Raw genomic sequence first — 14,588 nt, 5'->3', positions numbered from 1 at the left:
CCCTTCGAGGAGGTTTTGCTGGCCGCTGGCCGTGGCACCTTGCTAGCTGGCCCGGCTACCTCCTTGTTCTCTTAGTCAGGAGTCCAGTGCTACAGCAGGTGAGCCTAGAGTCTGAATACACAGGGCGGGGCTCGGCATTGGGTTGTTTGTTAAATATCTCCTAATGGTTTCAACACACCACTCAGGAACCACTGCTCTAACCAGCCCTGCCCTTAGTGCTGTGTGAGGAAATGTCTCAAATAGCGGTCACATTGTGTTTATCATGAAGGGTGTTAAGTCAGTTTCCAGAGCCTGGCATTGCCGGTCTCTCAGCTCTGCTCCAGCCCCCGCCTCTCGCTACCTCCTCTTGTGAGTCCTCTCCACCTCCTCCTCTCCTGCAAACCGATTTCCTTGTGAGTCTGTTAGGTATTTGCTGTTCTCCCTGACATACACAGAGAACAGATATCTTATCAAAGAACTCTTACGGTATTTTCATAGATGTGAGGAGCAATTTTCCACAGAGACCCTGGAAATTGGAAGTCTTTGATTTTAGACACATCCTGATAGGATATGTAAAACGTAGCCAGTCTCCTGCCCCAAAGCCAGAATACCTTCTCATTCATTAGCCAACTATGTTTTCTTTAGAGAGACTCTCTGGTAAGGATTTATTGTAAGGAACCTAAGGACCACCTGAAAGACCACCTCCTAACGTTAGCCCTTGGCCTGAGCAGCACAGGTCTTGGCTGTGCCCTGGAGAGTGGGCTGGCTCTTTCCCAACCAGTGATCGATGTGTTGCGACACTATTTGTCCAGTGAGGCTGAACTGAGATTCTTGCCCTTTGGGTCAGCCAGGACCTGATTCGAATTGAAGTTCCTTCCTCCTCCTTTACCAGAAGAGACATTTAAAACCCTCACCCGAACGAAAGAAAATTAAAACAGAAACGCAGAATCATACTGAAAGAGCTGGGATATAAGTGTGTGACTGGGTGGGACGGGGAATTTTTCTTTTCTGTGTGAGCTGGTCAGGGGATTTCTTTTAAGGGGTCTCCATCCTCCAAACCACAACATAGATCCTTGCTAGCAAATGGAAGGAGAACTTGATGTTGCTATTTTGTCTTATCTGGTCCCAATATTTATAAAGAGGAAAGCGATGGAAACCTCTGACCTGATGTTTCCCCAAATGCAGTGTTATCTTTCCAAACCCAGGCCACATGATTAGTGATGCCAAAGGCGTGTCTCATTAGTCCTTCCTCTCCCATGAACTTGGAAGGATGGGAATATTCCAGAATGAAGCCAGGCACACACAATGGAGTATGTTATGTGGCCCTTTGGTTGGTTGAACTTTTGGTTTTGTTTCTGTTTTGAGACAGGGTCACAGGGTGTAGCTTTGTAGTCCAGACTGGCCTGGAACTTGTGATCTTCCTGCTTTCCAAATACAGAGGGAGGGAGAGAGAGAGAGACAGACAGACAGACAGACAGACAGACAGACAGAAAGACAGACAGACTTACTATGAGAGCTATAGTGGCTGGTGGCTCAGAGCCTTTTTAGGAAGCAACCTTCAGAGCCCCTCCCTCAGGAAATCCCCTGAGTACTCTCAAATTAATTCCCAGAACAAAGAAGAAATCCAACTTTTAATAACCTGATGGAGCATCAGGAAGTCATGTCAGGTGCTTTAGTTTAGCATGGCCTGTGTGACAAGGAGCCTGGAGGAACTAAGAACCAGAAATGGAAAATTATCGCATTCGGAGTACAGACGGGTTTTTAACCCTGCTCCAGAGAGAGCTGCAGGAAGACATGGCTTGATTCAGCCTGTGAGATCTGGCCCAAAAGGTACAGGCCTCTGTTCGACTGAATTCCCCTGGCCAGCTTGCAGATGTGGGACAGATGTCACAGCTGACAGTTTTCTGTAGAGAACATTAAAAGATCAAGTGTGGAAGCTCATCCATGATCCCAGCCTGGAGGAAGCCGAGGCAAGTGGCCAGCCTGGGCTACATAGCAATACACTGTTTCAAATCAGAGCAAAGGCAAGTCTCACTGCAATAGACATTTGAGCTCCTGGTAGTTTTAATCGTAAGGAAGAGAGGAACTAGGTGGAGGCAGGATGTTGGTGCTGATTAGCAATTACAATGCTGGCCATATCGGATCCCTAGACTTTTAACTGAGCAGCCTTTCTGCGTATTTACGGTCAAGTTTTAAAAGATGCCAAGAGTGTTGGCTTTGACCCTAGCACTTCGCCTGGGCACATCTTCCAAGCTCAGGACTTCGTTTAATGCCAGCAGGCCTGATACAGACTGCCCGGGAAACAGGATCGGGTGCAGTAGCACTGAGAGCTGGGACGCCTTGTTTTCCAGAGTTCCTTCCTCATCTCAGAAATTCCCGATACCATCTAATCTTTTGATCAGCTCTGAAAACACCGAAGGGGAGGTCCCCCATTGTCTCTGCCGCCACCCCCAAGTAAGATAAACTTATTTGTACCAACTCAGAGCACATTGTGTCTGTTTAGGAGTCTCTCGGCTGGGATGCATGGCAAACTTGTCTCCAAAAGCAGAGTGTATTTACGGTGGGGCAGTTCCGTTATTCTGTGTTACACCTTGTGGTAGAATGCATGTCCGCAGCACTTTGCTGTTGGTACAGGGCCCTACTTGTCCTTATATCATGTCTCTGTCGCTCCTCTTCTCCTGACAGCCATTCTGCTTCTGATTAACTCACTACCACATGTTTAAGGAATCAGCAGAGAAACATTGCTGAGGTTTGTGCTCTTCCCTGCAGCAGCTGCCCCTGCTGTCCCCTGAGAATCACAGGGCTGCATCTCCAGCCTCTTCCTCTGGCTGGTGACTTTGTGTTATACCGACCCTTACAATAACCCCCATAACGTAAACTCAAACAACCAAGATACTTGTGCCGGCCGGGACAAGACAATCCTTACCAGAGGATTCTGAAGAAGAAAGCCATACTCCTCAGAAATGTGATACTGTCCCAAAGACAAGGATGCCGCTGCCGGCTTCAAACTCGGCCTTTGAGGCTCCATATTTTTGCCTGAGGTATCTGTACTGAAGAAAATGACTTCGTAGAAAAAGTGCCCAGGTTCAGGGAGCTGCTTCCCGGCTGTGGCCTTTGAGGGAGTTCAGTGGTGTGGTGCTTCGGCAGCAGTCAAGAACCTTGCCCAGAGGTTGAATTCCAGGACGGCCACTAATCTGTTCTGAGACAAAGCCAGGTAAACAGCGAAGATTGGAATTAAAACAACACATCAGCAAGCAAACTGGCTCCAAGAGCTTTCCCCTTTTCCCTTCTTATTCATAGACTATGAGGAAGTTCCTTTTAAACCCAGGGACAAAGAACTGAACTCTGGGAAGGGCCGAGATGAACTTGACTCTCTGTTGTGGTTGACCAGATCTACACCCAACACCCGAGAGTTTGGTTCCTGAGGAATTCTGACAACTTACCAAAATTGCTAAACGAGGAGTCAGTAGATTTATTTATTTATTATGTATACAGTGTTCTGCCTGCATATGCCCCTGCACGCCAGAAGAGGGCACCAGATCTCATTACAGATGGTTGTGAGCCACCATGTGGTTGCTGGGAATTGAACTCAGGACCTCTGGAAGAGCAGCCAGTGCTCTTAACCACTGAGCCATCTCGCCAGCCCAAGGAGTCAGTCCTACTGGCCTTTTATCATTACTTATATTTATTTGCAAGTACTACATTTTTTCTTTTTAAACATGTATGCTTTTATTGAAGTTAAAACATAATCATATCATTCCCCCCTTCCTTTCCCCCTTCCAACCCCTCCCATGTTCCTCCCTTGCTTCCTCTCACATTCACGGCCTCCTTTTCTTTGTTGTCGTTACATACATATTCATAAATACACAAATCAAACCTTCTCAGTCTGTTTAGGGTTACTTGTATGTATTAAGATTTCAGGGCTGACCACTTGGGTTGTACGCAAGGCAGTTAGAGTAAAGACATCGCTAACATGACCGCTCCTTGAGAGTTCGTTTGCTTTGTAGATATGAGAGAGAGAAAATATCCAGATCAGAGAGAGAAAGAAGTAGACTGACCGCGGTCAGCAGACTGGACATGGACAGGGCCATCTGGGAGCGGAGTGGAGACCAGCAGGGGACAGAGAATAGAGAAAGAGCACAGTGAGAATGTCAGGAGCAGAGAAGAGTGAGAACAGCCACATTACAGGAAGGCCGAGCAGCTGTGGGGTGGGAGCCTGTGAGCTGGAGGGAGTTTAGGGTAGAGGAGGGGGTGAGAGGGGCTAGGATGCGGGCGTGGACTCTGAGAGGCTGAGGGAGCCTGGAGGCCAGCACGGGCTTTGATATGCAGTCACAGATATGTATCAATGGAGCCATATGTCCCTCCTGACAGAGGTAAGGGGAATGACTCCTTTGGGGAGAGGGAACCCATTTCACGAGTTCCTGAGGAATGCTGGCTTTTATCGAACCTCCAGAAATCCTCCTATAGTCCAGGTTGAACTCATTTTGGGAATATTTGGACTGCCTATTGGAGTTTGGGGAACTGGAGTTTCCTTTGGACCGGAAAACACTGGATAACCAATTAGGGGAGACCATTTCTCCTGTTCCAGAGTAAACTCTTTTTTTTTTTTAAATGAAGTTTCTTTTTCTTTCTTTCCTTCTTTCTTTCTTTCTTTCTTTCTTTCTTTCTTTCTTTCTTTCTTTCTTTCTTTCTTTCTTTCTTTCTTTCTTTCTTTCTTTCTTTTTTCCAGCCACAGGTTCCTATAGAATGTGGCTCTGAGCGGAAGGTTAAAGGCCACCATGTCAATGTCATCTCCCCATGTCTGGAAACAATGCTTGCTTGCTTGCTGCAGACGCTTTCTGTTTGTGTCACTGACGGAAAATGAGAACACGCCCCCTCCAAGGGATGGCTGAGGAGAACGTTTTATTGTAGATATGAGGGAGAGAACAGCCAGAGGCATCTGGAAGGGTCCAGACTGATCCAGGCCATTGGGGGTGAGGGGAGGCCAAGACAGGAGCCTAGGACCACGAGGACCAAAATCACTTGGCCCAAATGGCAGGTTTTTATAGGAATCAGTAGCTGGGGGAAGGAAAGGCCCTGGGCTGGAGAGGTTCAGGGTGGGGGGCAGAGTGGGGTGAGAGGAGCCAGGATACTCTGTAACAGGTACTTGAAAATTTGTATATACTAATAGGTACCTCGATTAACATATTTGCATCTGCTAATAGTCACCACAATTAGCCACTTGTCCTGAGTTTCTTTGGGACCTAACTGTCACTTTTTTTTTTTTGGTCCTTAAAAGCTGGGAGAACTTATGACTGGTGATCAGGGGCTGCTTCCCGCTAATCTGCTTCATTCAATTTATTTAACTTATTCAGGCCTCCTGGGAGTTTTTCTCTTCAGGTACCCCTAACACAAGAATAGGACAAAACAAACTGCGATTCATATATTCTTAACTGTACCAGAGAGTTTGAAATAGCCTGAACAGATCACTGGATTTAATGCCCTTTTGTCTCAGGGTTTCTATTGCTGTGGTGAATTACCATGACCAAAAAGCAAGTTAGGGAGGAAAGGGTTTATTTGGCTTACACTTCCATATCATGTTCATCATCAAAGGAAGTCAGGACAGGAAGTCAAACAGGGCCAGATCCACGGAGTCAGGAACTGATGCAGAGGTCATGGAGGGGCGCTGCTGACTGGCTTGAGTCCCATGGCTTGCTCAGCCAGCTTTCTTCTAGAACCTGCCATTAAGAGCAGTGATTTTATGCCTCCTAATGAAACCTGCTATCTTATATAACTAATATAATTTAAATTTTTAACATTTGTGTGTGTGCGCGCACGGGATAGAACATGTACCTCGTGTTCACTAACAGTGGCCACCATCTCTGACCTCAGGTCCAGCTACTCAAACGAAAGAGGCCAGTTATACAGCAAATTAATAGTAAGCGAACAAAAAGGAGATGCATTCAATGTGGCCACACTGGGCCGAGGGACAATGAGCTTCAATGACTCCCCTCAAGCCCATTATTAGGGTCCTGAAGTGAGATGGGAGTTGAAATGGAAAGCTAGAGATGTGCACGTGTAAGTACTCCTGGTCAGGGCTTGGTCTGTCCACCCTTGACCCAGTGTTGTCTGGGCTTCAGTTTGGCTTGTAAGGAGGTCTGACAAAGTGTCATCATCGCTGCTTAAAATCTACTCCTGGGAGAGGAGGAACCCCTCCCATGGGCACCAGGCTTCAGCAATTTCCTTCCCCCAGCATGAGATTCCTGGGGGTGGTGGGAGATTTCTGGTTTCTCGGGATCCGTAGTTTCAGCACTCCTATAGGCTGATGACAGACACAATTGTCTCTTCAGAAAATGTTTATTTCCAGCAGGTCGGTTACAGGTCACAGGAGGACAAACTGCAAAAGTTGGCTTACTTCTACAACGTGGGTTCTGGGAACTGAACTCGTGTCCTCAAAGTTGGTAGTCAACCTTTCCATTCATGGAGCCACATCTTGACCGCTCCAGCTAGTACATTTTTAAATAAAAAAATATCGATGGGGCTGAGAGGATGGCTCAGTGGTCAGAGCCTTTCTTGCACACACGTGAGGACCCGTGTTCAGATCCCCAGAAACCCACAAAAAAATATGGGGTGTGCGCGGTGACCTACCTGGAATTCAAAGAGACAGAGGACCTCCAGAGCAAGCTGCCCGGGAAGACTAGCCATATTGGCAAGCTGTGGATTTGCTTGGGAGACTCTGCTTCCGGGACTAGAGTGGAAAAAGCCGTGAGGGATAATTCCTGACATCACTTGGGCCCCCACGCGCACGTGTGACCATTCACACACACACGGGCTGACATGCATGAACACATACACATGCATACCCTACATACAGAGAGAAAAACGGAAAAAGATGGATGATTTTACTCCCAAGGTCAGTTCTGCCGCTTCGATTTCGAAGATCAGTAAACCGAGGCATGTGTGACCTTTGACTCACCTGCTCAGGGTCAGTGAGCCGAGATGGCTACGCCTGTGGTGCCTCGACTTTCCAAACGGCCGCTCCGTTGACTGGATCAGGGAGCCAGGCCAGCTGTCATAGGTGCTTTGGCACTGAATTCCCTTTAAAGTAGAGCCTAGGATAGTGATTTCCATATCCTAGATCTGCACTGGGAATGTCTGAGGCCTGGCCTTTGCCTCAGTGGACTCTGAACTGAAATTGGAAGGCTGTCAATGAATTCATCCGGAAGCTAATCTACCAACACATAGCTTTCTTCCTCTGTTTCTCTAAAATATGGACAAAACGATAAGAGTCCTGGGTTAACTTGTGTAGTTCCCATGGAGGTTTCTCTCACGGAGGTGGTATGCCTCAAATAGCCTGACTGTACGAAGACAGACCTGGCTGCCAGGTTTTCCCAGCATCCCTCAGTCCCTATCTGTCCCGGGGTATGGCTGGCATACCCAACTCCCTACCCTAAACTTCTTCAGTCCAGAGTCTGGGCTGCCCTTCCCCCAGCTGCCCTTCCCTGTCTAATGTGGCCATTCTGGTTACCTGTCTTTTTTGTCTACCCTTTACTCTCCTGGCCCTCCCCTCTCTCCTCACATGGCCCACCCAGCTCAGGGTCATGTTCACCCTGGTCCATCCCAAATGTGCCTGCCTCTGGCTGTGCTCTGCCTCATAACTACGATAAGCCTTCTCCACCATACTTAGGAGCAGCCATGTCCTTCTTTTTTTTTTTTTTTTAATTTCTTTTCCATTCACCATCATTTTACAATTCTAGCCACGTTGTTCTCATCCAGCTCCCCTTGTGCCCTCTCAAGAACTGTCTTAAACATTATAAAGCCATCTAATCATAAACCACAAGAACTGAAAGGGACAGCATAAAATAGACGACCAAATTAAAAAGTGTCATACGAGTAACCCAAGATTTATAGAGCGAAATGATTCGTCACACGGTGTCTAGGGAGCTGGTATCAGCACTCACCCCAGGTTCCTGGCTGGGGACCTGCCCACTGTAAACTCAGGCAGGGAGAGATCTGTCCTGTTGCCTGTGTGGCCTTTGGATGGGAGAATTAAAATTCCAAACCTCTGTTTTCACATCTCCAGGAATAGCAACGTTTATGCCAGAGACAGCGTGCAGAGCACGTGAGAAATCTCGAGAGGAACAGTGGTGTGAGACATCCGGTACCACTATCCTCGTAGTCTCTCTCCGGCTGTGTTTCTGATTTCTTTCCCACCACGCCAGCTGCAACAACTTCCTGACGCCATGCACACCGTGTCTGGATACCCAGTTGCTCCTGGCACTCTTGGGCCATCCCTTGGTATCATTAGGCATGGCCCTCTCATCATGCCCACGAATTTTACCCTCCGCTTCTCATCTCCAGTCTTGACTTTGTCGCTCGGAGGTCCAAGACCCACGTCCTTTGGAGGTCTGTGAATATTTCACTCAGTGAAATAAAGCCCACGCTTACTGGGCGTGGCTTCAAAGGTGTCCACTTCTAGCTGTGCTCAAGCCATCAAAAAAACAATGCCCTGCCCCAGTAACAACCAGAGACACTTCCCATCTGTCACCATACCCGAATTCTGCTTCTCTCCTAAGAAGCATCCCAAGGCAGATGCTTCCATGATTTTCTTTGCAGAATTGTTCTCTCCCATCAACATTCTGTAAACAGCGTATCTGTTTATCCCGCCCATCAGGCTTTGCCTGATTTGGTTATTACTAGTGTGCTCACGTGGCCTGTCCCTTCAGCCTTCCTCAGGACTGAACCCACACCTACTCCAGCTTTGCTTTGGAAGTTAGCAGCACGCCCGGTGTTTGGCATTGAAGAAATGCTGTCCAGCTGAGCAATTTCTCATCCTCATTGTGGAGTTCACGTTTTTTTTATGACCAAGACCTAGAATGCAGAGCACTGTGCTCGTCTATGGACACACTATTTTGTTTATTCACATAGTTACATTTAATTTTGATTTCCTTACTATGTAGAGCTGCAAATCAAATCCAGGACCTCACATGGGCTAGACAAATGATTATCACTAACTTGTACCCCTGCCTTGACAAAACACCTCGGATCCAGCCCCAGAAACTTCCCCAGCAGGTGGGAACCCAGGGCCATACTATATAAAAGCACTGCCTGGTGTCTTTTTTTGTTTACCTCTCAGAAGTTAGTTGGTTATGTGTAGAAATATCCCTCCTTGGGTTCCATAGTCTGCATACTTATGGATCATAGTTGTACCACACACAACAAGGCTTTCATTCTGTGTAGAGCACAAATTTGGGTCTCTGGGAAATGGACTAAAGAGCATTTAGAAAATGAAGGGCGTCATTCCTATGTTTAACCTTGTAAAACCATCAGACACACTTTCAGTTTCTAATTTGATGAACTCTGAATTGAAATGGCCTGAGACCAACGGCCCAAACAGCACTGAATGTTCTCGTCCACCTTATTAATTGCTTCTTTGTTCTCATTTTCAATAGGTCCGTGGACCTTTCCTTGACTAGATGTTCAAGCATCTGGCACTGTTGGGACTGTTTTTTTTTTTTTTAAACCTTTCTTCTAAATATCTATTCCTCCCAGTTTTCTATTAACCTCCTCCTTGACAATAACAATATCTAACAACCTCTGGTTTCTCTTTTGCTAAGTCCTCTGGTCAGTGCCACCCACAGAGCACCCTCTTAATTCCCACTACAGCCGAGTTCGTCACAGGTATCGGTCCTCTAATTCAGAGGACACTGCGGCTCAGATGTGTCACATTAAAGACGAATGCCATGTTATCTGTAAGAGATAAAAGCAGGACAGAACGTCTGACCTAGACCACATCCCCAGCTGTCCTCTGTGAGCTTCACAGTGCAACCTTGACTTTCCCCTCCCCGATCTCATCAGAGACTTCTGCAGTCCTCCTTAGCCTGGCAGCCAGCTGTGCTGCGCTTCAGTTATGCTGTCCTATCTCCAGGCCCGTGTACCTCCCATCTGCTGCATGGATATTTCCCCGGGAGTCTCCAGAGCAGTAGTTTTCAACCTGTGGGTGGTGGCCCTATTGGAGGTCACATATCAGATACCCTGCATATCAGATCTTTGCATTATGATTCATAACAGTAGCAAAACTACAGTTATGAAGCAGCAATGAAATGATTTTATGGTTGGAAGTCACCACAACATGAGGAACTGTGTTAAAGGGATGCAGCCTTAGGAAGGTTGAGAACCACCTCACTAGAGGTTTCGCAGAAAAGACCTCAGCTCATGCACTATTTACTAGATGTCTTCTAGTAAGGAAGTAAGCAGGGGCAATACATAAAACACACAGCCACTAGCTGAAGTCCTGCCTCAGAAGGCTTGGTATTTAGTGCCACATCGCAGCTGAAGTGACCCCCCATCTCCTTCGTATCAAGGAGATCTCCCATATTTCAATCTCCCACATTTCAGATCTTCGTAGATGGCGTCTCTCAGAAACCAGGGTGTGATTGGTGGGGCTCAGTAATGAACCTACATTCTCTTGCTCTGAAGTATAAGACTGTAAAGAACAAACTAGTGGAAACACATGAACTGTGGACCAATAGCTGAGGAGCCCCCATGGTACTGGACTAGGCCCTCTGGATAGTCGAGACAGTTGTTTAGCTTGAACTGTTTAGGGGGCCCCCAGGCAGTGGGACCGGGACCCATCCTTAGTGCATCAGCTGGCTTTTTGGAGCCTAGTGCCTATGGTGGGACATTTTGCACAACCTTGGTGCAGGGAGGAGGGGCTTGGACGTGCCTCAACTGAGTGTACCAGGCTCTGTTGACTCCCCATGGGAGACCTTGCCTTGGAGGAGGTGGGAATGGGGGGGTGGTGGAAGTGGAGGGCTGGGGGTGGGAGGAAGGAGGACAGGGGAATTTGTGGTTGGTATGTAAAATGAATAGAAAATCTCTTAATAAAAAAAAAAGAAAAATAGCCGGGCGGTGGTGGCGGCGGCGGCGGCGGCGGCGGCGGCGGCGGCGGCGCACACCTTTAATCCCAGCACTCGGGAGGCAGAGCCAGGCGGATCTCCGTGAGTTCGAGGCCAGTCTGGGCTACCAAGTGAGTTCTAGAAAAGGTGCAAAGCTACACAGAGAAACCCTGTCTCGAAAAACCAGAAAAAAAAAAAAAGAAAAATAATAATATAAAGACAAAAGAGCCTAAAGAGAAGTATGAGAGCCTGCACATGCCAGCGCCTACTAATTACCTGGAGCTGACCTGGAAGCCACCTCTCCATCAGAGCTACATGCAGGAGAGTATCAGTCTTGGTATGAATACTAATCCTTCTGTGCTGTTGTTGTTGTTTGCTCTTTTGGGAGGCCCACCACCCAGCTCCCAAATAAAGCACACATGAAAGTTTATTCTTAATTATGCATACCCATCCTTAGCTTGGATTATTTCTTGCCAACTTTCCTTAACTTAAATTATCCTGCCTACCTTTTGCCTCTGGCTTTTCCCGTTCTTTTACTTCTGTAAATATTACTCTTACTCCGTGCCTTGATGTATAGCTGGGTGGCTGGGTGGCTGGATGGTTGGCCCCTAAAGTCCTCCTCCTTCTCTGGCTATCCTTTGATCTCTCCTCCCAGATTTCTCCCTCTATATATCCTCTCTGCCTGCCAGCCCTGCCTATCCTTTCTCCTGTCTTGCTATTGGTCGTTCAGTTCTTTATTAGACCATCAGGTGTTTTCAACAGGCACAGTAATAAAGCTTCACAGAGCTAAACAAATTCAACATAAACAAAAGTAACACACCTTAAAATAATATTCCACGACACTTCTGCCTCGATAACTCTAGTATTTCTCTGGTTCCAATCTACTGCCATGCTTCAGGAAGGTTGCCATTTACACAGCGCATCACTCACGTTGCAGTGACCACCTAATAACTCTACCCACCCGGACTCTGCCTCGAATCAATTGTACCATCTTCCCATGTCTTCCTAAATGGATTCCTTGTACAGCATCTACTCTATCACCCTGTTGTATTATTAGGCTGCTGTTAGTCATCCCTTGTAAGCTTTATTTCTAACTACTGGAGTCATGTATATGTAAATTACTTATTGTTTACATTTTGAAGTTGATCATTTAGCTTTGATTCAAATACTTTACTGTAACGAAGACATTTTGCTGGTAAGATCACCCCCTTTGTTTTCAGGATAAATCAAAATGACTTCACAGCATGGCCCTTGAGCAGGTGGGAGGGGCTTATATGGATGTGATCAAGCCCTAGGCCCCACTCACTCTTGGAGAAGGATCCAGAGTATAATATTCTCCAAAGGGTATTTTCTTCAAAAGACATGTAATTCTGGCATCTACCTTTCCTTAAACTGCACAGTCTGTAATGTAAAGTCAAACAAAATGAAGTCTTCTTCTGCCTGAATGGAGGGGCTTGGAGGACTAATGAATGAAGTGAAAATATTTCATGCTTTTCAAACATGGAAACCCACAAGTACTTCTGACGTTGAAGCCATTGTGCTGGTGACCATGATCTGGAAAGTAATTCTAAGTACTCGCCTACCCTTGACCAGGTGCTAGCTTTTTCTTGATTAGGACTTCTAATATAATTAACCTAACCTATCTGTTTTTAATGAATAAAATTTAAAGATCTGGACAGAGTTGGAAGGCATCTCATTGCTAATGATTTTAGATGTACAAAACACATTATGTAGATTAAAGAACTTAATTGCAATTATTTTTTTATAATAGACTGTTTTGTTTTATAGGAGCTTCAGTTCTAGAACAAAATCAGGAGATACAGTCTATGAAGCGCCAAGATTTGGTATTGGAATGTTTGCCATGTGCCATTATGTGTACCTTGGTTTTTGATGTTACAGGGGCTCATAGGTAAGAGATTTCTTTGAGTATCTGAAGAGAATTTGGACTTTCAAGCAATATTGCTGTTGAGACTATGGGGGTGTTTGCAGTTGAACTGAATGGGTTTTGTATTATGAGACAGGATGAGCCTCTGGGGTCTGAAGTGGAGTATCACAATTTAGATATGAGATATCCCCCACAGGCCTGAGTGCTTGAACACTGGTCCCAGGTATTACTCTTATGGAAGCTTTGGATGATAGGGCCTCAATGGAGGATCATGGGACACTAGGAGAGCTGACGTGGAGGATCACAGTCTATCCTTGGTTCTGTGTTGATCTCTCTACTCCCGACTGCTCAGTGACAGAACCTCATGCCTCCAACTCCTGCCGCCAAGCCCTCTTCATCATGAGGTAAAATAAGCCCCTCTGTTTAATTGTTTCTTTTGAGCCTTTTGGTCACAATGACAAGAAAAAAATTACCCAATATTCAATGGGACTGAAATGTAGAAACAGGATAAAAACACAAAGATAGCCCATAATTATGTTTTCAACCTGTAAAACTTTTCATTGCAGCTGTGTGTATACAATGCTTTTATAGTGAGGTTTTAAGGGCAAAGGTTTATTGCTCATTTCTTTTTCTTCTGAATATTACAAGGGCTGAGATTTCCTGTGCTTGGTTCCCTAATTAAAATGCAGATGTTAAAGCTATCTTTTGGGAACATTCCTGAGATAGGAAGATACGTTAGATAAAGTTTAAAGCAACAGAAAGCTACCTATTGAGCCTCCCGGCCTAAATGCAGATATTAAATCGATGAATGCTAGGTATGACTTAGAAAATGCCCAAGGGATCAAAGAAAAATACTGCAGCTATTGTTTGGTGTGAATTAGGAAGATCTAATTTTCTCTATATCTCATTATTTCACCCTTTTGTGGAATTTATACTTGATAGAAGAAAATGCTCTCTTGAGGATCAACTGATATCTACTTTTTAATGTGGAGTCCAAACACCATTTTTAAAAAAATATAAATGGTTGTTAGCAGTTGGGCTGATTGTGGATGACAATCGTCTGGATTGCTGAAGGGGTGGGGGTCCCAAAGCTGTTGTGCAGCCAGGCTCTACAGTATAACAAAAGATCGAGAATGGAGGTCCACTGAGGAGAAGCTGGCCACTCATGATCATTCTACACGTCTCTCTTGCTCCATGATGGTGGAGATGGAGCAATCTTTCATACAAGGACCAAGAAGATAAGTATACTAACTTCTGTTTCCACCACCAAAATCATAGTCTGGTACTCAGCAGCTGCACAACCACACACATTTTTCATCTCCTCACCCAAGCTGCTAATTTGATCTTCTCCCTTCAAAGTGAAAGATTTCTCTCTCTCTCTCTGGAGACAGAGTTTCTCTGTGTAGCCCTGGCTGGTTGTCCTGGAACTCTGTAGACCAGGCTGGCCTCAAATTCAGAGATCCTCCTGCCTCTGCCTCCCAAGTGCTGGGATTAAAGTCCTGTGCCACCACCACCACCAGGCTTCACTATTTTTTTTTAATTACTGGAATTAAATTTTCTCTTTTGATTCTATCATAAAATCAAACCTCAAAATGAATGCCAAGGTGATTTTTTCCATCAACTACATTTCCAGTACTCTGTAAAAGAGTTAAGTTGAGGGCTAGATCTTCCAAGCTGAACAGATCTGCATACATGTTCATATTTCCTCCGGAGAATTTTCTGGTTAATTGTCACACCTGTGCCTACTGATAGTGCAGGTCAGTGGACATTCCTTTAACAGGAGAATGTTCTGTCCATCTCTTGGTTAGTACAGGACAGCTGCCTTGCTGTTCCTTGACATGTGAAGA

General features: G+C 45.9%; 1 protein-coding gene across 6 annotated transcripts in view; it reads right to left on the bottom strand.

The window, feature by feature from the left end:
* Ido2 (indoleamine 2,3-dioxygenase 2) overlaps positions 1–3,315 on the bottom strand; it is a 49,749-nt gene extending 46,434 nt beyond the window's left edge. For 2 of the 6 annotated variants that reach the window (XM_042262532.2, XM_076553617.1), the window contains exon 1: positions 2,906–3,314. In XM_042262532.2, the coding sequence (XP_042118466.1) occupies positions 2,906–3,007 (102 nt within the window). In that variant the 5' untranslated portion in view covers positions 3,008–3,314. Of the gene's footprint in view, positions 1–2,905 lie in introns of all 6 variants that reach the window. The other 4 variants (XM_006983010.4, XM_076553616.1, XM_016001545.3 and 1 more) reach the window with 3 other exon arrangements.
* Between the last annotated feature and the right edge of the window lie 11,273 nt (positions 3,316–14,588).

The sequence above is a fragment of the Peromyscus maniculatus genome, chromosome 17 (genome assembly GCF_049852395.1).
Source record: "Peromyscus maniculatus bairdii isolate BWxNUB_F1_BW_parent chromosome 17, HU_Pman_BW_mat_3.1, whole genome shotgun sequence".
In the NCBI taxonomy this organism is placed as follows: Eukaryota; Metazoa; Chordata; class Mammalia; order Rodentia; family Cricetidae; genus Peromyscus; species Peromyscus maniculatus.
Note: the sequence above shows the minus strand (reverse complement) of the source record. Positions and strands in the feature narration are given on the sequence as shown.